This window comes from Plectrocnemia conspersa, unplaced genomic scaffold, assembly GCF_051122295.1.
Source record: "Plectrocnemia conspersa isolate PC_06_02 unplaced genomic scaffold, ASM5112229v1 ptg000001l, whole genome shotgun sequence".
NCBI classification, from domain to species: Eukaryota; Metazoa; Arthropoda; class Insecta; order Trichoptera; family Polycentropodidae; genus Plectrocnemia; species Plectrocnemia conspersa.
Genome location: NW_028277165.1, coordinates 30,590,828 through 30,617,598, shown reverse-complemented (window position 1 = coordinate 30,617,598; position 26,771 = coordinate 30,590,828). Strand labels below are relative to the sequence as shown.

General features: G+C 29.6%; 1 protein-coding gene across 1 annotated transcript; it reads right to left on the bottom strand.

Annotated features, from left to right (window-relative positions):
* Positions 1-1,539: 1,539 nt before the first annotated feature.
* LOC148239580 (caspase-8-like) lies at positions 1,540-5,825 on the bottom strand. The gene has a single exon (XM_088192861.1). The coding sequence runs from the start codon at positions 5,626-5,628 to the stop codon at positions 4,069-4,071; it is 1,560 nt and encodes a 519-aa protein (XP_088048987.1). The 5' UTR covers positions 5,629-5,825; the 3' UTR covers positions 1,540-4,068.
* Positions 5,826-26,771: the final 20,946 nt, after the last annotated feature.

Here is a 26,771-nt window from a genome sequence, read left to right as displayed (position 1 = left end):
CGAGGGTACAGAGAAGAAGCCTGCTGCGTGTAGCCTCCGCGTACAGGACCGTGTCCGAGGACGCCGTTCTCGCTCTATGCGGCACGCCGCCGTTGGATCTCCTCGCCTTGGAGAGACAGGCGATCTACAACGGCTGCGAGAAGGTGGCTGCCAGAGCTGCGACCGTGACGGAATGGCAGAGGAGATGGGACGCGTCCACCAAGGGCCGGTGGACGCACAGACTCATCGGCGATCTGTCGGCCTGGGTCGGCAGGAAGCACGGTGAGCTTTCGTACCACCTCACACAGGGAATGACCGGACACGGATGCTTCGGTATTTATTTGAAGAGGATCGGCAAAGCGGCGAGTGCCGAGTGCCTCCATTGCAACGCCGGAGAAGACGACGACGCTGAGCACACACTCTTCGGATGCTCGGCGTGGGCAGCGGACAGGATGGCGCTAGAAAGGATCATAGGAAGGTCTGCCACAGTAGACACTATGGTCCAATCTATGTTATTGAACCGAAGCTGCTACGAGGCATGGACGAACTTCGTGTCGGCCGTGATGCGGAAAAAAAAGAGCTGAAAGACAGTTCAAGACAGCGGCCCTAACGGGACAGAGTCTCTAAACTGGACGAGCCGAAGTGCAATATCGGAAGATAGTACCAGCCGTCCAGGAGAGGGCTGGGGAGAGGTTTTAGCCGGTAGGTCACTGCTTGCAGCGGAATCCGGCACAATCACTAGCAATCTGGACGCTGGTGAAGTCTTTAGAAGATCTCCTCTCCTCACAAAAAAAAAATAAATAAAAAAAAAAAATATATATATATATATATATATATATATATATATATATATATATATATATATATATATATATATATACACGTATATATAATTGTATGAGTTTTAAGTTTTTAACCACCTATATAATTTAGAATTCATTCTAACGACCATTTTGAACAAACGAAAAGATAGATCACTACGAATCTAAGATGGGGTCACACAAAGTATTTGAGACAATAATGAAAGAGTTTAGTGACCAAGTAATTGCGTTAATAATTGGAAATATTGCACGGACCGCCTAATAGCACATTTCTGAGACGTAATTTATTCATAAGTACTGAGCAAAAACCTAGTTTTTGTTTGGAAAGGACATCTTATCCTACACACAATACTATTGTTCATTGGCTTTTGGTTACCGACCGCCTGAGTGCAAATCTGGGTGCGTCAAAGAAGCGATGCAATTAACTTTCACACATGCATACTGCGATTTGTCATAGCTGTTTCGAATCACCATTATAAAAGATATGACATTTGATCACAGAGGAGAGAGGGTAGCAGAAACAGATCAGCCGACAATAATACAAGTCAACGAAGAGACAGATTCTCCGACTTCCAAAATCTGCCATTTAAACTTCACCGCTGATAGCGGCATTTACATTTTTCGTTATAATATTTTTATGTAATAATTTACATATTTTCTGGTATCTATTGGCACGTCACTTTACAAAAGTTTTAGTAGTGTTTAACAGCTTAAACATTAAAAAATATAATATACGACATTTAAACAAGTTTATTTTGATAAATATAAATAAAGGGTACATCAAAAATAGTATTTAAAACAGATTAGTATACATAAGATATATTTTAAAACGTTAAAAAAACAAACACAAAATATTAATTTTAATTTTACAAAAACATTTTTTTACTACTCTAGTTTTTAAAATGATATACATAATTGAAAAAATAAATACAGAATCGTTAATATAAACATACTTTTGTCAAAATTCAAGAGTGCGTCGCACGTCAAGCGTTTGTGGTGCCTCATGCTGCAGCAACGTGATCAACAGTGTTATGATGATACGCCAATGTCAATTATATGTATCGGTACCAGGGTTATTACCGCTTTTGCTGTACATAAATACACGTCTAGTTATGCTCATTTTAAAACATATATAGTTAACATTGCTGAGATATTCATCTGCTTACCGTTATTGGAATTCTTGCTTTTTTCTACCGTTGACTTGACTAATATCTTATATTGTTAATATATTTTTTCCGCTCAGATGATTACGTTGACGCCATGTTGCTTTTTCAAGCAATTTGTAAAATTAACAAATAAACCACGATAAGGTTATTAGTTCAATAGATCAATCTGAGTCTGAAGAGATGTTTTCATTATTAGATTTACCGTTCCTGATTTTTCTCTTTTAATTATAAAATATATAATTATTGCGATATATGATTTTTTTAATCTTCCAATTGCTGCTTTTAACTGTTGCTCTATCATCACAATAACTGTCCGCGTTCAAATAAATTAGGCCTTTTCTTGTAATCCGATAGAAGTTACATGGTTTAAATTTTAGCTTATTAAATAAAATACATAAATAACATTTATTTGAAATAGTATTCATAAGGTATTCACCTGTACAAATATAAATTCATTTCAATGTTTTTTTTATCATATAATATAATTGATAAAAAAACATTGAAATTTACATTTTATATAAAAAATTAAGAATAAAAAGTAGTAACACGGTAAATTGGGTACGTGTTGTTGGGGGACTAGAAAATACTTATTTTGCAGTACGTACGCACGAATCAAGCGCGTCTGGTGACATTTTCTCCCTTTAGCTCGCTCACACATAAAGTAACGGACTTCCAAATAGCACGTCTCCAATTTACCGTGTTGTTGGGGGTCTACTGTATATATAATATATATTTGTTTCATAAAGTAAGACTAAAACCTATTCTAAGTATATGTGCTATGAGAGGCGTTAAAAATATTAAGGGCGGAGTACATATTTTTATTATTTTACAATAATATTCCTCACTGTGCCAAATTGGTCATAAAATGATTAAAAGCTCAACACTCTAATGCGATTCTTACAGGCGGTGATTGTTTTTATTAGCCCTTTTATATTCCCAACGCCTCATACCAATTCCTCAAAGATAAATCGTACTTTTTAAAACAATAATATAAAAACAGAATTGTACAGACTTTCAAAACATAAACAATAATATATAAACAGAATTTTTGAAACGCATCTATTTACAATTCATATCGTCCTTATTGCTATGTGAAAGAAAAACTGATTTTGTGTGGTCATGTCGTCATTATGTCTGACCGCCCAATATGCTGACATTGATAATACAACGATTTATTTGATAAAAATGAATTACTTTTCAAAATCCGAATTAAAAACAAAAAATATTTATTTAATTTAAAAAATAATATTTTGTAGAAATTTAGTGCTTCCTTGGTCTCCATATACCTTAAAAAGCAACGGTGTATTAAGAAACAAAAACACGTCTATATAAGACCAGTCTTTGTATTCGGTTGTGAAACTCAACGGCTGCGAAATTTTAAGCAAGGAATCCTGAGAAGTATTGATCGTCGGTAAAACAGATTACTAAACGAGTTGTATCAAAAGCCCGGCGTCGTCAAGTATTGACTATATGCAAATTTAAAGGATCTCTGAACCCTCGGTATCAATCTCAGACACAGTATAGTCCAGGATATCGCGTATGAGACCAAGGCCCATGATGTTAATGATGCTGATATGGAAAATGTCCTCTAAATCAAATCTGGACAAATCTCGACATCCAAGCAAATTATATTATCTGCCATGATTATCTAGAAAATCCAGTAAGCTTAGTAGATTTATTTTTTTATCTTGCGAGTATATGTTTTTATTTGATTTGCATCACTGATAGTCAGCGCTAGCAACCAAGACAGAAGTTGCTTTGGCCACTTCACTGAAATGGATTAAAAAAAATATGATTTTGAGAAGGCCTTCGACAAGGTTTGTCATGGGCTATTATAAAAAAAAATATATAATATGTATAAACAAAAAAAACACTTATTAGATAAACTAATATAATAATATATATAAAATAGTGAAAAAATGTAATCATATTATATAATTTTATAAATTTAAAACATGAAAATATGTATTAGATGGAAAAGTTGATTTATTTCATATATGTTTTTAATTATATTTTTTTCCAAGTCTTATTAAAAATGTCAGTTGGATCATATTATATTATTGAGATGTCTAATACAATATTAATTTATTTTTAGACATTTTTTAAGATTGTTTTGCATGCCTTTTAAGCCAAATGCTTTTTACCAACGTGGTTTCAATTAAAGCTATCTGTTGTCCAGTGATTGTCTTAAGCGAATTTATTACTCTCGTAAACACATCCCCCAAATGTTCTTTATCCCCAGTTTCTAACATTCGTTCACAAAGATTTTGAATAAATAAAGAGCCTGTGTTTATATCCCTATACGCAACAAAACCTTCAATGGTGGCCCAAAAAACTATCAAATCTGCATACTGGAGATTCTGCGAGGAAGCTCCTTGAAATGTTCTTAAAGCATAATAATCAGTAATAATTACTCCATCATTATCATCGATTTTATCTTTGAGATCTCCTCTACAAGCTTGAATGATCAATATTTTAGGCTTTCCTAATAATTTCTTGCATGTTAATGTATCTTTTATCATGTTCGTTTTAACTTCTTTGTTATCAGTTCCAATAATGCTATCATTATTACCGTGCGATAAAATACACACTGCAAAAGCTGAGTGAGTCTTTTTAACTGCATCAATATATTTCTTGATATTTAAAATAATATTGTTAGCTTCAATATTTTTAATCACCACGACATCAAAACCAAATGATGCCCAACATGTTTCGAGTGCTTTAACATCATTATCCGTTCCTTTCCTCTCACAATGACCATCGAAATTCTCATTATTTATTATTAAGAAGTATCCGACGTCGTTTGGATCTTCAATCAAATAATTAATTTCCTTAACTATAGGACCTATAATTTTATTTATCATTTTTTGATGCTCTTGCTCTATCAATTTTTTAGCGTTTTGAATACTATTGCACAAATCCCGTTTGTCCAAGGTAAATAAAAATTTACTTAGTTTTTTTATGCCAACTATTATTTCGTCTTGAGGTTTAGCATTTAAAGGTAACCATTTACCGATTTTAATATAATTTAACCACATAATCCGTAAAAGGTCAAATAATATACGATCTTGATCACATTCACCAAGAAATTCTTTTACAGCTTTTTCTTTGACATCTTTGTCCATAGAATATAGGATTTTTTTAATTGGGTGTAAAAAATTCGTTACTGCTTGTTTATTTATAACATTTTCATTTTTCTCAACGCATTTGCTCAGTTTTTGTAATTCAAATCCATCGCATGGTAAATAATATTTTTTTACACATTCGATATACTTATCGAACTGTTCATTTGCCCTCTCGTTATTTATAATCTGTAATGCTTCATATAGAGCCATGTACCAGTAACCGTCGTAACTTTCAGCCCAATGATATAAGAATTTGTGACAATTATTAATCGATACAAACGAAATTAGAGACATTGCCGTTGTGAAAGAATCACACAGCATAAATATAATCGAAATTTTTTGATCGATATCAAGTTCGTGTTCGATTTCATATAACATTGCACTCTTATTCGTAAAAAAATCGCAAACTTCAGACGTTGACATTTTATTGTATTGTATTACATCAGTATCATGAAATTGTAAGCACTTGTCATATTTATTTAATGCGTGTAATATATTATTCGGTATCAGCTCGTTTACTAGATTTTTTTTTTGCATTTCAATTCGACAATTTATACGTTGTTGAACGTTTTTTAGTGCTAATTCATCGTCATGTAAAATATCTGTGAGGTTTTTTATATTACATTCAACATAAGTGTACTTATTGTCTCGAAACAGTATCCATGATCCTAACTGAATAAATTCATTATTTTCTAATTGTATAAGTAAAAGCTCAATATGATGAAAATTGTAGGTATGTGATTTATTTATGAATATTTTGATTTTTTTCATTTCTGCATAGCTTATCTTATTGAAAATTATCCATAGACATTTTTTCATTGGATGAATAAAATGAGAATATTCTTTGTTTTCAGGCAAAAAATACGATTTAGCATCTTCTATGCAAACCTTTAACTCTTCTATAGCCTTTTCATTGCCGATTATAAGCAAAGCTTCTACGAGTGTGCCTATCCAATGCGTACCCGCAGTTTTGGCCAATGTATTCAAAAAACCTTTGAAAAAATCGTCTTGGTCTAACTTTAAAAATTCAAAATGGTAGTCAAAAGATTCTGTCAGTAAAAATATCAACGAAGTCCGTTGGCTTTTTTCAATAAGACCAACAATTTTTAAGAAGTCATATTTGTCAGATTTGTTGATATCCATTATTTCGATGGGTATTGAAACTATATTATCATTGATTGTTTTCTGATACATAGTTATGCCATAAGCTCTGTAATTTATATAGCTTATGTTTACTTTTCGATCCGGTGCTATTTTATTGATAAAATTTTGGTTTTGTAGTGCATTTTGATGATTTATATGCACAATAACATTGTATATAATAGATTTCCAATCATCACTACATGACAGATAGATCGGATTAGCGTAACATTCCACAAAATCAAATATAGCACTTTTAATTAATGTCCATGATCCGAACTGAATATATCCTTTAAAATTCAATGCTAGAAAAAATATCTCTAGATAACAACAACCTTTTTCTTTGATTTTTTCATTCACATCTGCTCTGAATATTTTTGAAACGTGACATTCATTCATAATGTTATTTATGTATACAATAACTTTTTCATTATCATCGAAAGTTTTGCATAATCTGTATAATGCTTTTTTCATCGGATGAATGAAGAGTGAATATTCTGTAATATGAGGTAAAAAATTAGTTTTAGCATGTTCTATGTCTATATTAAGTTGTTTTAAGACGCGATAGCTTTTAATAATCAACAAAGCTTCCACAAGAGCCTCTTTCCAGTGTAATCCAAAACTTATGGCCCATTTATACATAAATTTAGGTAAACTGCTGCTCAGTACTGTTGTTGCCAAATTCAGAGCAACTTCACAACAATCGAATAGCAAAAATAGTAGCGAGATTAATTCGTGACTTTTGAGAGCAGCTTCAATTTCTGATAAAACGTTCAAGTCAAGTCTTCCATATTCAAAAAAAGCTATGACGTAAATACCATCAGTACACTGGTGTTTACCAGTGTACTGATGTATTGTATCTGTATTGTCCAAGTATTGCTTTGAAGATTGAACTTCTTTATAAAATTTTAAGGAAATAGTGTCAGAATTATTTCTACTAATTTCGCCAATTTCAAAGCTATTGGCTTTCTGAATCCAAAGTTCTTTACCAAGATTAAACTTAGTCAAATAAATTCGCTCTTCTTTTTCACTGAACTTTTCCGCTACAATTTTAAACACGTCTGACAGATGCTTCTTGTTTCCGAATTTGTCCATAGATTTGCAAAGTTTTTGAACCAAATCCGCACTCTTAACCCAAATAATTAGTATATCCTTTTTCTCTGTATTATGTATTTTAGAGGCAAAGTTACGCATATGCATTTTCAAAGAGTTATCAGAAAACTTTTCAGTGGCGATTTTTTTTGCTGTTTTTCCAATTGTTTCTGTAGCATTCTCTTGAATAATAACAATCTTAGGTTTTCCGGCTAGTTGTGTGTTATCTAGCAACATTTCTAGCTCCTTAATATTAAAAGACTCATCAACTATTGCGTGTTTTCTATCTGACAAAATACATACAGCAAAAACTCCGATGTAAGTCTGAATATTTTTTAAATAATCAGAGATTTTCTGAAAAAATTTTTGCTCTCTTTTAATAACAATTGTTTCTACGCAGAAACCAAATTTTTCCCAAAGAATTTTCAACTTTTTAAAATCTTGGTCCGTTTCTTCATTTGCAGTTGATGATTTTATGATCAAGAAATGTCCTACGTTTTTTGGATTTTCGATCTCATAAGCATTTTTGGATTTACTTTTATATTTAATAAATTTGGTTTTATTTTGAAAATATCGATCTCTTACATTAGTTGCAACAGTATTAAGGCGGTTAGATAGTTTGTATTTGCCCAAACTATTTAATATCATTAAAATTGGTATCAAGTTTATTGTTGTATTTTCTTGGAGCTTAATATCAGACGTTACCCAAGATCCAATCTCAATAACCTTCCAACTTATCATATTAAAAAAAGAATATTCATTTATGATTTCCTTTTTAACGTCTTCATCCATTGAGCACTCATATAGAGCTTTTTTTATAGGATGTATAAATTCAGCTTTGCCGCCAGATAAATAATTTTTTTCCACACGTTCAATACACTCATTAAACTTTCTCTTTGCCCCATCGTTATTTATAATATCTAGTGCTTCATATAAAGCTTTATACCAATACCCATCGTAACTTATAACCCAATCACTAATCGCCATTGGGGTAAAATCGCACAACAAATGTATTAAAGAAACCATTTCATCTTTTTCAAGCTCATGTTCAATATCATCTAACATTTTAAATATGTTTTGAAACATATCATTTACTGCAGATGGCAATAAGGTAGAATAATGTATTACATCTGTATCATGAAACAATAAATACTTCTCCTTTTCATTAAATTCATTATCATGTATGCGTAATATCTTCTCATTGATTAGATATTTTCTTTGCATTTCAATTCGACAATTTATATGTTTCTGAACATTTTTTAATGTATCAAGTTTTAAAAAATCAGCAATTCGTTTTATCTCACATTCAGTATATCTTTGCTGAAAATCTTGAAAGTACACCCATGATCCAATCTCAATAAAATCAGTCAATATCAATTGCATAAGTAATAAATGAGGGTGAGCAAAGTTGTAGTCTTTTACGTTAAACCTATTTGAAATCTCTTTAGAGTTCATCATATATTCTCTTAGATTTCCAATAGTTTCTTTACTAAAATTATTGAAAATCTTAAATAAACATTTTTTCATTGGATGAATAAAGTGTGAATATTCTACATTTTCAAATAAAAAATATGTTTTAGCATTATCCATATTAATATTTAAAGCTTCCATAGCATCTTCATTTTCGATAATCGTTAATGCCTCTATTAGAGTACCTAACCGGTGCATTCCTGCGTTTTTTGCCCAATTACATAATAGTTCATCAAAATTGAAATTATGATAATATGATATTTTCTTTGAAAGATACACTGGATACTGTGAAGATTCCATGATCAAAAATATCAACGAAATCTGATCATCATTGTTAAGATGTGTTGTGACTTTGAATAAGTTCGTTTTGTCCAACTTGTATCCCATATCATTCGTTATATTAATTGGCATCGAAATAATGTTTGTATCGTTTATTTTTTGATACATGATTGTGCTACAGGCTCGAAAATTTGTATAACTTTCCTTTCTATTCAGTATCACTTTACTGTAAAACTTTTGTCGAAATTCATTTTGATAATTTAAGCGCACTTCAACATTCTTAAAAATACTTTTCCAGTATTTATTCATCGTCAAGTAAATATCTATAGTACAATATTCTGTATAATCCTGTTTTGTATTTTGAATCAGTGACCACGATCCAAATGAAATTTTCTGCGAATAAATCATATTCATAAAAAATATCTCCAAATAACGCTTTCCTAATTGTTCTAAGCATTTTAAAACTTGTACTGTGAACAAGTTTGAAACGCTGCAATTCTTCATTACGTTATTTATAAACTGTTTAGCTTCTTCATCGTCGTTTAAAGTTTTACAATAAGTTGATAAGATTTTTTTCATTGGATGAATAAAGATCGAGTATTCCATAATTTGAGGCAAAAAATTACTCTTTGCATGCTCCAAATTTATGTTCATTTCTTCAATAATCTTGTAATTTTTAATAATCAACAAAGCTTCCACTAGATGTCCTTTCCATTGCGGTCCAATGCTTACAGCCCAATTGTATAAGAATTCATGAAAATCATCGTTCAGCAATATTTTCGCCAAGTCCAATGAGACGTCGTAGCAGTCGAACAACAAAAATAGCAACGAGATTACCTCATGCTCTTCTAGGCTTTCTTCGATTTCAGCCAAAACATCCAGTTCAAGTTTTCCGTATTCAAGAAAAGCCAAAATATAAATGCCGTCGGAACCTCCATCGCGATTTTCCATGACACCCTTTGACTCCGAATCTTAAAGTACGACTGCAGAAAGAATCAATTTTATCGTTAAAACTCAATTTAATTTATTTCTGATGTTTATTATCTAATCAAAACTTTACTATTATAATTAAAAATGATAAACCTACTGATCAAAAAAACAAGATTATTTTTTTTATAATTAATACTTAGATATCAGAAATCTTACTTAGATATCAGAAATTACGAAATGTTATATAATGTCATAAATTTTTTTATTGTCCTTTAGAAGTCCAAGGGCATGTATGTCATGCCCAAAATGGTTTTACCATTACAGTCCAAAGGCATCTATGTCATGCCCAATATATTTTCTATTTTTTTAAGCCATTTTAATGACTTGCTGATAAAATTTCCAGTAATTTTTTTATTAGTTACTCAGAGATACTTCTATCAATATATTACGATAAAAAGATAAAGTAATTTCTAACCATTTTACCTGGAATTAATAAATTCGTCGTAAAATCTGTTAATCAATTGATTGATTTTGAAAATAATTTTTACTAGTCTGTACTAAGACGTGTAAATTGTTATCTATGGTTCTCAATCTTAAAATTTTTATTTTACATTTACGTACATATATTCTTTAAATTTATTAAAATACTGTTTATCATTTAACTCATCATTTAGACAATATTTTGAGAGCATTAAATTCCGCTAAATGTTTTATTTTAATTAAGATTAGTCCTTTAGTTGTACGATAATTTTTTGCGATACATTGTTCATGCTATTATATAAGGGGTGATTTTTTTTTAATATTCGAATATTTTATGTATTTCATTAATTAAGAAAATTGATATGAATTAAATTTTTTGATGCACTTTTCGAACAGTTTTTCATACATCTCGGTTATAAATTGATGGATGTTAGGCTTTAGGTGCTCCAACAGCGTTGAATTTAATAATTATTCTTTATTTTTATAACATATAAGATATTCACAATGAGCTGATTAGCTCATTATTAGAAAAAATTTCAGAATCAGATATGTACGACCTAGTAACCATCACGATATTCATCCGTAAGATTAGGAAAATCTAAGAAAACCTAATCTATGATGATCGATCGGAATTATAATTATATAATAATTACTAATTATGATCTCCTAGGCAAGATAAAAAATTAAAAACAGTAAGTTCCGTATGGTATTCAAGCACAGATCAATTGTCAGAGAAATACTGTAAATCTTAATGAAATCAAAATATTTTGCTCCCCTCCGTTTTGAAAAATCTGAAATATCGTCCTTGATTCTAAACCAGATATTCTCGAGTTATCCTTTAAAAAAAATCTATCCAAAAAAATATTTTTTTAAATATATTTTTACTAATAAAAATACAATAAAATTCCATGATTTCGACTTTTCCATGTGTAATAATATATACATTTACGTGCGATGTATAAATGTTACAGTAAATGTGTACTTTTCAGTGAAGTTATATTTTCAATAGTGAAATCCAAATACATTTTCATCAGTAGACATAAATTTCTATTAGACAAAATATAATTGAACCGATAGGCGCTAGTGAAATTATATGCTGCTCTTAAATGTCTATGAAGTTTAACTATCACCAATACAATAAATATAGTGTTGTTTGCAAACAGATGTATTTTGTTAAAGATGATTGACATCATCTTTAACATTAAGACAGTACTGATAAATGCTGCTGCCCCCTATCAGTGATTTGATCTCGAATTTACCATATCTTGTTAATAGAACTATATGATTTTAGATAAATTATCTGCTAAGCTTATGGGACCTGTGATCCAACACTAACAAGTATTTTACTCCCGGGAAGGAATGACGATTCTCTCTAGGTCAAGCTGTGCTTATTTTAAAGCGATGACACTAACTCGCCACTGTTCCAACACCGTGATAACGATAGAAATATTTTTAAGGAAAGCCTTGCTGTGACTTTACTCATCACCGCTTTGCTACCGTGTCGCCGACTTCTGAGACTTTTTCCCCTATCCGCAACCTTGGAACCTGTGTGTTTAATACAAACAATAAATACTATTACACATACGTTTGAGAATCGCTATTCACAAATGACATTGATTATATGACATAAAATATATTATATTAATTTATTATTCACACATAAATCGTGATATTTTTATCAAGATTTTTATATTTTTAATGTTTGCCAACTTTATCTACTAACCTAAATATCTGTTGTATCGCTATTCACCGCACAAACTCTCAGATACATTTTTTTATATTACTTATTATATCATTAAAACTTATCAACAGAATATAGTCTACTGTTTTTTATATGATCTATAAAATACCATTAAAACCCCGAGATTAATTGTCGACTAAAATGCAATAACTCTTTTTAACAAAAAGTTTTTTTTAATCTAATCGATTATTAATTTCCAGATATATCATCACTTAAAGATTACTGATAATTTATATAGTATTACTTTAACTTTTTTTATACATTGAACTCACTTCTGTTCAATATTACTTGATAACTACGATAAAAAAAAATAAGTATATAAGAATTGTAAAATTTATCCATGTATAATGCCGATCGTCATATTAAAAATTCGTAAAGTTATGACTGAAAATAACGTGCTACCTCATTGAAAAGTTTTTAGAATTCGATTCGTACGACAGGTATGTGAGTAACGTATCTTTTGTCCTCTATTTTTCATTATACATATTCTTAATAATAGATGACGTTTCAATGCTGATTGACGTAGGCATTTTTACGCTAGTGTACTATTTTTTGACAGACGACACAAATCATGCGAACGACAAAAATGCAGATCGAACACCGCGGAATTCTAGGCAATCAATCATCATGTAAGAGAACTAAGAAAAGCAATACCAGTAGACATAAAACTATGTTAGATGTATATAAACGCGATAAAACGTCTACACTCTGTTTTGACTAAAGAAATTTAAAATATAGTTGATATTTTAATTTTTCAGCTTGATACATAATATTAAAAATAATAATATACATATGATCAAACAATGAACATCGCAAAAATAAATAGTATTTTTATCACAAATGTTTTACTATATAATTATTATACTAACTGCTTATTGAGATTTTTTTTATACAAATAAAATATTCTCTCTAAGCTAAATTAATTCATTATAAGAAAATTTTGATTCCTAATATGTTCGACCTAGCTCGACATTAAAAAATAATCACGATGTTTATCCGTGAGATTAAGATAACCTAGGTAAACCTAGTCTGTAATGATAATAATATAATAATCAATAGTTTCGATCTCCCAGACACAAAAAAATTAAAATCGAATGAAACGTATCTAAGCCAGGGCTTCTTAAACTTTTTTCATTCACGACCCCATTTATGATTGTGAGTTTCTTCGCGACTCCAGATAAATATTAAATAAAGATATATAAATATATTTTGTGCTGATTTATTGATTAGGTAACAATATACATACATATGAAAAAATATAGTTTTAGAATTTGCTTAGAAATATACTAAATATAAAATTAAAAATTGCACAAAAATTCTAAAAAAAATATAAAATTAAAAATTGCACAAAATTTCACTTTTCACATTGCCACCAACGCTAAAGGAGTGACAACCTCCTAACGATTTATACAAATAACAGTCAAAATATATATTATAAATACTTAATTTGACTGCGTAGCTCGAAATATTTTCGAAATTTTACTAACAAACTACTAAACTGTGAATCTTTATCTTTATTTTATGTAATATTATATTTATTATAGCTACAAAAATTATATGCTCTATTTTTCATCATAACTGCATTTTTACTTAAGCATCATTATTGATGCTAAGTAAAAGTTAAGTGGTTAAGTATACTAAAAATTAAAGGGAAAAATCGTTTTTTAATGAGACGGATGTGCCAAGAACGGTCGGCGCAAACATGATGCATATTCGCATCATGCGGCCGCCAATAGTCCAACCCATGATGATGCCACATATGCATCACCGGCCACGAAAGTGTTAACAGCATCCTGAAGCACATCGTTCAATTCTGGTGCTAATTTTTTTGCTGCAAGAGACTACCAATGAATAAGGCAGTGAGTAAAAGTTATATGATTCTAATGAGCAGCTTGAAAATATTATCTTAAACATTTAATTTAAATTCATGTATTTAAATATATTACATTAAAATCTCGCGACCCCCAAGATTTCGTTAAGTGACCCCATTTGGGGTCGCGACCCATAGTTTAAGAAGCCCTGATCTAAACCGAATTTTGACAAATAGGAGAGCGCCAAAAACAATTATCCCTTCTCAGAAGTCAAAAATCCACGTAAAAACAGCCGCCAAAATAATGCGATTTTACGCCGTTGAAACACTTAAAAACCAACATGCGAAACTCAATTGATACTATTTATTATAAATAATGAAATACATCAAATGTTCGATTGCTATATACATATATATTTGAGAATAAACTTAAATTAATCCAATTTTTTTTATAATAATGTCGATTATACAGATAACTAGGATATAAATACGTTTATAGCCAGTAAATATTACGCGTCATAGTAGAAAAATTTCGATTTTCAATAAAAGACAAAAAAGTTATCGACCATTGGTCTGAATATAATATCAAGGAAATCTATTATTTTTTAATTTTTACTTCACATAGATAAATATTGCCATACATTAATTATATTGTCTTGTATAAAATAAAAATATTCAGGTAACGCTACGAAGCGGCCGCATACCGCGCGCATGCGCGCACGCGTCGATTCGGACAGCGTCCGTCAAACGGCAATATGAACGCCTTTCCGCGCGCACGAAAAAGACCAAAGGAATTCTTTTTGATTTAAAAGTGTCCGTTTGTAACGGGAGACCTGGCCGGGGCCGCTTTGGCATTACACCAAGCGTTTGGACACGCGCGATCGCACCGTGGCCAAAATCGCGAAACTTTGATCTCCGGCGACAATTGTACGCCAACCGATCGATATCTCAATATATGCGAAACGGCCGACGCATTCTGTGTTTTAATCTAAAGGCGCAGTGTTGCCAGTTAAAAAATAGAATGACTAACATATTTTGAAAATCATTTAAACCTAAAATCTTTCGGCTTATAAAGTGTGTACATCAGGTGTTTGTTTAACTTTACCCCTCAAAGATAAGTTACGCTTATTTTTGATCACGTGCGACCTTGACCTTCACGCAAAGGCCGTCTTACCGAGGCGTCGAAGTACCAGCGAAACTCTTTATTACTGTTTAAATAATGAATTTCTACATATTCTACAATAAAAAGGCATCCAAACTACACGTCCGCCAAATAAATAAGAACGAGGGGAAAAATCAATGAAATAATGGTTAATGTTACAATTAAATCATAACAGTGTATTTGAGCTTAGTAATACAATTCTGCTGTTTTTTTTTATAAATGAAGTGGAAACATAATATCAAGACGTACTTTGCCGATTAAACACGGAACAGAATTTTCATTATGTTCTGGTTCATAAATGTAAATAATAAAGTAGTAAATAAGTATAAAAGGCATGCAATGGGATGTTTTCTTTACGTGCCAATATAATAAACAAAAAAAATATTGATTGTTTATGTATAGACAGTGCTAAGGACAAATTAGCGACAACATAGATCAGAGACCAGAGAGACTCACTTTAACGAAACTTCAGCCATTTCGAGTGTCTCGAAAAAATAATAATAAACGCATAGACTTTAATTGAATTAAATCATGTATTAATCTGAAAAGTCAATATGTTTTAGATATGGATATATATATTACTTAAAATTTCCTGATTGAAAATAATTACAAATATTAAAGTCCTGCCACGTATGACAAAAAAACGACAAATTCTGCAGAGCATCAAAATAAAATAGATTCTATATTACGGCCACATTATGAAAGGACTAAAATACAAACTAAACCAACTGACATTTAGAGGAAAATGAGCAAAAAATGTGTATAGGCAAATTAGGTGCAAATCCACTGAAATATGTTATTCAGCATTAGACTTTAAATATAAAATAGTATGTGTTAAATAATTTACAATTAATGTCACTTTGCAGCTGGGGGCGGTTTTTATTAATTGCGCATTTTTATTAATAAAAATTCGAGTGGCGCTACCGGGGCTTGAACCCGCAACCTCAGGGTTATTAGTCTGTGACGTTACGGACTACGTTATCTGTTTTTGATAGTCTTTATGATTGGAGAATTGATAATATTTAATGGCTTTTTTTTAAATAAAGTCTTTGTGGCTATTGTGCAGTTCTTAGGTCCTGCCTCTTTTGCCAATGTTTCTTAAAGCCAAATCTTTGTCGTTTGCAGCTTTCTAAATGCTATTTATTTTTTGTGGCAACCCATGCTCGGTATGCGTTGCGTTACTATTTTTACTGTCATTATTTCACTAATTTATTATTTCGTAGCAGTGAAAAAAGTAGTGAGATATTAAAAACGGTTTTGAAAATTTTCCAAACCCTATTTTAAATCAATTTATGTTGAGATCCAAGCAACCATAACAGGTATAAATACCGGTTATTAACAGAGATGACGTATTTTCACCTGGAAGATTGCCGCAAGAGAGAAAAAAATCTTGCGCGAAGCCGAAAAAAGATCTGTCGCGTTTCTATTTCGCGACTTTTGTCCGCTGCGCATGCGCACGCTGACAATAATAATTGACCGGTAATTCGGGGGAACGAATTCGCATCTCCGCCAAATCGTTAAGATGAAATATTTTTCGAGATTATAACGCAATATAACATTCGCAACAGAATAAAAGAATCCGAGAGCCAATGTCACCTACGCATTTTGCTGTTATTTGTTTTATTTTTTTATTCCTCTTATTCCACTCTGCCGGTGGTATTGAAAAATTGCTGCGGAAATTCACAAAATATTCGCGAGACGTTATCGAGAGACGTGAGAAGTGTTATTTTAGTTTTGTTCCACGATGCATGTATTTTTTGCAAAGTAGCACTGAGTCCTTCAGTTTAGCACTATTGAAGAAACGGTAACGTTTAGTTTGTGCAAATTATAATCAATTAATCTCAATTTGTTCTTTATGCAAAAAAATATTGTGTTAGTTACTTACAACTACAATAAATTATATCGTATTCAAGAGATCAAAACCATATTTTAAATTTGTAATAACATCGCATAAAATTATTTTTGCTAATATAACTTATGTATCTTATGGGTTTTTTCAGTATAATTTTTAACGTAAAATTTAAAGTGTTTTAACCACCGCTTAACCTTGTTGGATCCGTTGCGGCACAATGTCATTTTGTCTATTTTCAATTCGTTATATTTATAATATTGTGTCGGCGTTTATTTATATACAGACTCAAATATAGCTACTTTACACGCGAAACATTATTACACCGCTGGGAAGTGACAATTTATATAAAGGCGGCCAAACACCTTTATCCAAAAGTAATTGGCGATGAAAGAACTGCGCTTGGCATCCATCCACGATTAATAGCGAAGGGATATCCGACAAGTTATTAACTAAACAAACAGTATGACGTTAACGAAACGATTATGAGTCGTTTTTACTGAAACAGATCGTTATTTTGCTGAAAAGTTCGTCGACCGTTGATCGCTTTGATTTAGTGATGTTTTTATCCGTATATGGGTTTGGAGCTTTTCCGAGCGTTTATATCACTAATAAAGACGCAATGGCGGATGAAGGGTTGCGACTAAACTATATATTTTTATATTAAGAATTTATTATAACATGAAGGGTAACAAGAATATAAATTAATAGAAATATCAAGAACCTTTTTAATGTTTACAATTAAATTCCAGTTTCTAGGTTTTTTACTAACAAGTTTTTAACATATTTGCTTTGATAAAATACCCAAATAATATTTTTAATATATATATAGGATTTTCGACCTATTTTTATACACCAAATATCTGAGCTTACTATAAAACAGCTCTTTAAAAAATAATAAATGTTATTTAAAAAAATCAATTTGCTACCTATAATATGGGCAATAAAAACATATTTTTGCTACTATTGTACCTATACCTAAAATAAAAAATAGTAAAAAAGTTGAATAAATGAGACCAATCAACATGCTACCGTGTATAGAAAAAATAATAGAAGTAGTAGTAATCAAACAATTAAAGGAATTTATTACTTCTCAAAACATAATATGTGAACAACAATCGGGATTCAGAGAAAAGCATTCCACTGAAACTGCATTACAAGTAGTGATAAATGATTGGCTGTTGGCTAAGGATACAAACAAAATCATTGGAGCAGTTTTCTTGGATTTCAAGAGAGCCTTCGAAACAATAGACAGAAAAATAATGTTAAAGAAATTGGAGAGTATATGTATAAGTGGTATAGTTCTAAGATGGTTTAATAATTACTTATATAAAAGAAAACAAAAAGTTAAAATAAATCATGTATATTCTGAAGAGAAATTAGTGTCTTATGGAGTACCACAAGGGTCTAAATTGGGACCATTGTTATTTGTTTTGTATATTAATGATATAGTTAATAACGTGAAAAAATGTAAAATTCATCTATTTGCGGATGACACATCAATGTATTGCATAGGTGATAACATTAAAGAAATTGTAAATAATTTAAATAATGAATTAAGTATATTAGAAATTAGGTTAAAGAATAATGTACTTAAATTAAATGAGAATAAAACTAAATGGATGTTTATTAATTATAAAAATGTGTTAGATAATAGTACCAAAATAGTAATAAATAACTCTAGTATAGAAATAGTGGATAATATAAAATATTTAGAAGTAATTGTTGATACAAAATTAAATTTTAAAGAACATTGTAATTACATATTAAAAAAAATTAGTAGAAAAATAGGTTTATTATCTAGATTAAGAAATATATTAAGTATAAATACAAAAAAAAAATTTACAATAGTATAATATTGCCCCATTTTAATTATTGTGCAACACTATTAAATATGTTAAATAAATTAGACAAACAAATGTTGCAAAAATTACAAAATAGGGCAATGAGAGTAATCTTAAATAAAAATAGATTAACTAATTGTAAAAGTATGATTCATAGATTAGAATGGTTGAATGTTCAAGAAATATTGAGTATGAATGTTTTAGTATTTATATATAAGTTAGAAAATAATATGTTACCAGAATATTTTAATAAGTATTTAATAAGAAATAAAGATGTACATAAATATAATACTAGAAATAGAGAAAATTTAAAGATAATTAAGTATAAGAAAATGAGTACGGCTAGGGGAGTTATGTACGTAGGTTTTGATTTATATAATAGTCTTCCAAGAGAAATCCGAAACAGCAAAAATATAACGGGTTTCATAAATGGAATAAAAAAACACCTTCGTACATATAGAAATAAATTATAATATTAAGTCTTTATTATTGTATATTTTTATTTTTTATTTCTGTTATGTATTTTTTATATATTTTTTTATATATGTTTACTAAATTTGTTAGATGTAAAGATTAGCTATTAAGCTAAATAAATTAATAAAATAAAATAAAATAAAAATAAAATAAAAAAATTAAAATGCTAAATATGATTATATTTTTTTTGCTATTTATTTTTCGCTACTTATAAATTATATTTATAAAATAATAAATGCTTTTTAAAAAATATTTATAGCTAGCTAGTAAACGCTACTAATAAAATATTGTACTTATAAAACAATAGATTTCGGACATTAGTATTAAAATTAGAGCTTTTTTACTACTCAAAGAAACCAGACCGTTTATATTAATATTTTTTGCTAATAACGATTTCTGGCTTACAGGAGAATTTTTGTATTACTTAAAACAATTTTTTTTAGTGAAAACATTTTATTTTAATACAAATATAAAATGCCTAAAACATTTTTTAAACAAAAAACTTTTTTCCCACTACTCAATCGCACTCCAAGGCTCCTCTATCGCCCACAAAATTTCCCCGGAACCACCATTGACCACCGAAATTCGTCCATTGCATTAAGCATTGATATAAGAATTGACTATTTAATGGTTCACTTGAACCTATCGGTTCATGTGAATTTTGCTTTAAAAAATCTTTTCCCATATTAGCAACACTTTAACGAAAACATTTCGTTTTATGGATAAATAAAATCCATTCCATTTTATATACTTATATTTGTAATTTGTTTTTTCGGCAGTGCCCTACCTTATCTTTGTGGGAAAGAGAGGAGTACCATAAAGAAATGATATCATAGCAATAATTATTGAATTACATTTTTTTAATTTGTTTGCTGTCCAATAAGCGATCTCCAAAATTTTTTATATAAAAATATTCTATTTCACTATAAATATTTTATGTGTCCTAAATCAGGTATTTTTAAAGTAATGTTTTGTAAATATTAGTTATATTACTGTGAGGGTCCCGAATATTAATCAAAACTTCATATTTAAAACTGAAACTAAAGATAGAAATCTTTCATAATGAGTTAAAAAATAATTAAAAAATACATTTTATTTCTCCCAATCATGTGGAGCAAATGAATAACTGACCCCCCTTTTCCTTGGTGCTCTAAGCACGTGCTTAGTGTGCTTAATGGTTAATCCAACCCTGGCTACCTGCTTGTATACCAAGCGTGTATTTGGATATTTTGGAATATGCAAATTTTATTAAAAGCATTAAATGTACAAAATATTATATAAATTTTCTAGCTGTAGAAGTTTCGATTTTCAGGTTAATTTATTTGAAATTTCCCTGAAAATACAGCCTAAAATCAGAAATTCCTGGGTATAAATTCTCGAGTTGACTTGATACATAATGGACTCAAATCAACCGCTAGACAATAAACCAGATAATCAAAGATCAGCAGGAAAACCATGAACAAGTGGTTGGATGACATAACGAGAGATGCCAGCGCAGCCGGATCCAGCAACTGAAGAATCCTGGTGCAAGACCGTAAAATATGGGATAAATTCTTGTAGGAGGTAAAAGCACATCTTGAGTTTTTAGGCCAAAAATTAATAAATTAATACTTTTTATAAAGGGGGAATGAACAAAATTTATTTTACCGTTAGTACTGCGCAGGGGTTGGCAAAACGCGGCTCGCGAGCCGCATGCGGCTCTTGGGGTAAAGCCCCCTTTTTTTTGCTAAATTAATCATTTTTATATTATGTCATCGCGAGCCTAATTACTCCTACGTAATACTTGACGGGCTAATAATATTTTATGATACAGTTTTTGGCAACTGTTAATCTGTCAGCTCGATACTAGATTTTCGAATCAATTCTATGTAGTATAGAAATCACGTAAATATCGATCGCGCGAGAGACAAGTGTAACCATATGGTCATCAAAATAGTATGACAGTTTGTTTATTTTATGTCTCGCTTTTTGGAATACCACAAATACATTGCAAACTATTCCTAAATAATATAACTCTATTTCATATAGTAAGTATCGTTTTTCGCCAAGATGTTTATAAACAAATAAAACAGAAATATATAAAAAGAGTTTATATAAAAAACTATGATAAATCTCTCTGATAATAATATATATTTTTAAATTTTGTTGTATTTATTTATTTAGAAAAAATATATTTATTTATTTTAATTCGTTTTTGCAAAGACCGTTTCAAAAAACGTTAAGAAGTGAGTTCTGGCATTTTTTTTTAAAAAAATGCCAGAACTTACTTCTTGTCGAGCTTTTTACTGAAGTAAATTATTATTTAATATCATTTAAATTAAATTTAAAACAGAATTTCCCATCCACGAAGCACAAAAAAAAATCATATTTTTTTTTTTTACTTTAGACATGTCAAATCTAAGGTTAAACGAACAAATACAAATATACAACTGCAGCTTGAATCATATAAAAACATCAAATGAGCCGTTGATTTTAAAAGTGGGGCAAGTCCATTTTGTTTAAAAAAAAGAGTTAGAGCAAATTTTCGTTAGAAATTATCTTAAAATTTCTGTTTTTAACCCTTTAAGTAGTGAGTTAATTTAAACACACTTTGCTAATTTCTTAGTAAACACCTGGAAGTGAGTTAATTTTGCGTATTTTTCCATAATTATTTATGTTGTTATTTATTTATCATTATTTATATTGCGTTTAAAGGCAATAACAGAGAAAAAATCAGTGTTTCTCAACGTGTAATAACACTTTTCTAATATTAAATTTTGTTAATTTATTTTACATGTATTTTATATAAATATGTTTCGGTTTTTTTGGATTTTTTTATATCAATTCAAAGGCTCTTAATATTTTTTTTTATAAAATAAATATAACATATTTAAGAAAATATTATATAAATAAAATGTTTTTTATTTATTCAGTTATATATGTTAATATATAACTATATGGTGTATCACAAAACAGTGAAAAATCGACCGCCGTACATGTACGGCGATACCGCTCAAAGAGTCAATTCACAACCATATCCATAAATAACAGTGTAAATTATTTACTAGTTATTTATTTTGGTCAATGATATTAATTGTTGATTTTCAAAGTAAGGCAAGCCCACTCAAAATAACATAATTTTAATAAAAATAGCAAAGCGTGCTATGTTAGTTACTTTTTATATTTACGAAATAACAATATTTTGAAAAATTTTGGAGTCTTACAGACTAATAGTTTTACACTGAAATGTGCCAAGAGAAGAATGTGACTAATAAATTACAGGGGAACGCAAAAGACTTACAGTTTTAAATATTATTTAGATACTAAAGAAGCTAAAATTTATTTTTTAAACACATTTAATATATCAGTGCTCTTAATGCGAAAAAAATTGGAGAATATTTTCGTGGTAAGATGGAAGAATCCTCCAGAAAAACCAATGAAGAAGGAACACATTGAGAATTTTCCTAAATCAGAAACCCATTATACAAAATCTCACAAACCAAATAAAAAGTATTTAAACTCTATTATATTTTAATATAATTTTATTTAGTAAATGCTTGACAAGAAGTGAGTTCTAACACCTTTTTTGTGCAAAAAAATACTTATATTGTGATGAAAATATTTCTAATAAATATCGTGCTATTTATAAATACGAATACGTACAAAATACACATAAAATTCGCACGAGTTTATTTAACCATGCAATAAAATCAAATCGATAAAGCCATAAATAACGCGTTACATAATCACATTTAACACCATCAGATAATATTTTGATTTATAAATATCACTGTAAATCAAACTCTGGCTGGGCGAAAAATTTATTCAACTTTTTTTTTACATGCACAGGTTGCATGTATATATATATATATATATATATATATATATATATATATATATATATATATATATATATATATATATATATATATATATATATATATATATATATAATTTGGAATATAAATTAAAGATGAAGTATTTTCTCACATATTTTATTTTAAAGTTGATATCTAGAATCTATAAATCTATTTCGTAGAGAAAAAGAAGGTGAGCGCGCAATTTTCACGGCGAACCTAGAGGTCTAAATTTAAAGGCAAGTGACCCCCGTGTGCACTAAATTTGTGTTCGGCCACGAATAGCGGACTACGTTTGTGTCCAAAACATATAGACTGAAATGATCAATCCTCGGAATTCACTGGATCATTCATCATTGACGTCACGGTTATGTCACTAGGTCACACTAGCATTATTTGAGCGCTTGAAAATGGAACAAGAGTGTTTAACTGCGATATTTGCGTAACCAATAATACTCATTTTTTAAGTGAGAGAAATTTTAAATACTTTGACTATTATTATTTTATATATCATGACACAATAAAACATTTTTAAATAAGTAAAGATGAAAGCTTTGGAAGAACCATTAGCTTGAAATAAATGCTAAAAATGTGTAGGAAAACATTAATCTTTATAGTAAAGAAATATTAGTATATGACATTTTATTATCATCTTGATTTACATAGTTTGTACATACGTATATTCGATAAGTTTAACTAAGAACCTCAAGTAATTATTTAGTTAGTCTAAATTAACGGCTAAAAGCAGTTTTAAATGAAGAAACATTAAAGGTTCTGAAATGTGTATATGTACGATATACAAATCGTGATCCATTTCACAATATATATTCAAAGACATGAGTTCGAATCCCATATATACTCAATTTTTTTCGTATCTATAAAACCGAAATAAGTGATTGTTATATAATTATAATTCTGAGCAATCATCATAGATTAGGTTTTCTTAGATTTTCTTAATCTCACATTATATTATTAATGTTTATTAAATAAAGCTAGATCGTTCATATCTTTCAATTATAAACTGAAATAATTGATAATAAATAAAACAAATAGAAAGCAGTTTTTAATTGCTTACATTGTCACATTAGTTTCCTGTCATTTTGTAACGGATGATTTACAAAAAAAATATATTATTAAATAATATAAATAACCAGCTGATTTTACCGGATTAAAAATACAGTTAATATACAGTTTAAGAAACATTAAAGTGAACATCAACGCGAGTATATCATATTTTTAAAAAACGTATTATCTTATCACGTTATAATTAATATATAATTATATAACATAAAAGTATTATAGCTCTTTATTTTTTATTAAAAACAAATAATACATGAAGCTTATCCATAAATTGTATGATGATAAAAGTAGATAATTCAGACTTAAGATCAACAGATAAAAACTAAATAAAAATTGCCACGCAATCTAGATTATGATACACTTTAAAACTTCCAATCAAAATAAAATTCCTTAAGTTACATAACAACAATAAATTAGATAGAGAATAAAACATTTACACTTTCATCGTGAAAAACACAATTCTAGCTACTTTTTATACTATAGTATTATACAAAAAAACACATTAGATTTATTGCCACGTAATATAATCGAACTCTGCTTATAAACAATCTGACTAAATTGTTTCAGTGCCAATTACAATTATCTTAAAAACTCACTACAAATGCACACAATGGAACGTAAACAACTATGATTGGTTCTTATTGATAAAAAATCGTCTCATGGAAGAAAAACGATATTTATCTATCACAACATTGTGCCAGGCAGTTTTCTGTTAATCAAAGTGAACTAATTAATGTCTAGACATAACTCATGTGTTTAATAAACAATTCGTCTCGTTGAGAACTCGCGGTAGTCTATCTTGAGACTTGTGTTGTCGAGAAAGAGACCTGGACACACAATCGGTCCTACACGTGCTCCTGTAACACGCAATCAAGAGCTATAACTTTAAAAATAAATGGTAGCTCAGATACTAGAATATATGTTGACTCTAAGCTTATCCTGCCTGGCGCAGGGGAGAATTGGTGTCTATATTAGATTGATGTTTATTTTTCAGAGATTCTTTATTATTTTTTTCTGATATGTATGGACGTATATATTCCTACATCATAACTATTATATTAAAAAAGTATGTTATATATTTAATTAATTTACCATATTATTTATTTGTTACTATACTATTCCAAAAATGTCCCTATATAAAGTTTTCCTAAATAAAACATTATTAAATTCAGCATTTCGGAACATACAAGAAGTTTTCTTAAGCCATCAATTGATACAGATAACCACAACAAAAAAACCTGTTTTATTTAACTTCGAAACACATATCTAAAAAAATTCTCATCGCTTAAAGATTCAAACTATGACAATATAGAAAGATACAGGACCAAAGTCTAGTTAAACACCCAAGCAAATAACGCAGACATTTGAAAGTCATTAATTAGTAGCAATAACCACAAAATAAGAACTCTTTAAACCATTTTTTTAAAACTACAAGAAACACGTTTAAAAATGTATTGCATCAAAAATGCATTATGGAAAATATTCTTTGTAATTATAGAGCGCCACCTACAAATAGCCTTCTTATAAGTTTTCACTGAGGATGGATCGGAGGCAGAGCTAAGCTATAATCTAGTTTCTCGATATTTTTTATTTCTCTATTTTATTTTTCGATTTTATCGAGAATTCTAAAAAAATTTGATAAATAAAAAAAATATGTAATTTAAAATTTGTGATTGTATTAAATCAGTTTAATATTATGCATTATTGATGAAGAGAAATCGTTAACGAGAACAAAGTTCATCACCAGAACAGATGTAATTTTTTCATTGTATGTAGCGTATGTAGCGATCGAATTATTGAACCGATTGTAATAAAATCTTTGCTTCTTGAAACAACAAAAACGTAAAACGATATTCACAAAAATTTGTGAAGCACACCTGTTTTTGAGATAAACGTTAACCGATAATAAAATGTCTTTCCAACATTTTGCTTTAATTAACGATTGAATTCTGCGAATTTCAGCCATAATATACACGCTAACAAACTTCGTCTCATTGTCTCGCATTTCGGGTGTTTGCTGCTTAAGTATACAAATTATTTAGTTCTAAGATATTTTCAAATTACCTTTGAATATTTTACGCATATTCGAATATTCAAATAGTTGAAAATCGGGCGAATAATTCAAATAAGCAAATATTTTAATATTCGATTGAGAACCCTATATTAATGAATAATAAACGGTAATTATTACGGCGCAGCGCTCAAAAACCACCAGTTTCACTCCTTACGGCGTTACCTCTGACACTACACCGTGATGTGTGTGTGGAAAATGTTAAAACGTCCAATTATTGTGTAAATCCAAACCTAACCTAAGCAAATACAATGATATAATGGTTAATTTATTTAGGTTTTGGTTTGAACAGCTCGGAAAATGCGGTGGTGATTTATTTCAATTCATAAACGCGGAACGTTGTGGTAGAGTGTCACTAATAACGAATTAGAGAGTAAAACTGATTTTTTTGATTTTTCTAATTATCAAGTACCTAAAAAAAC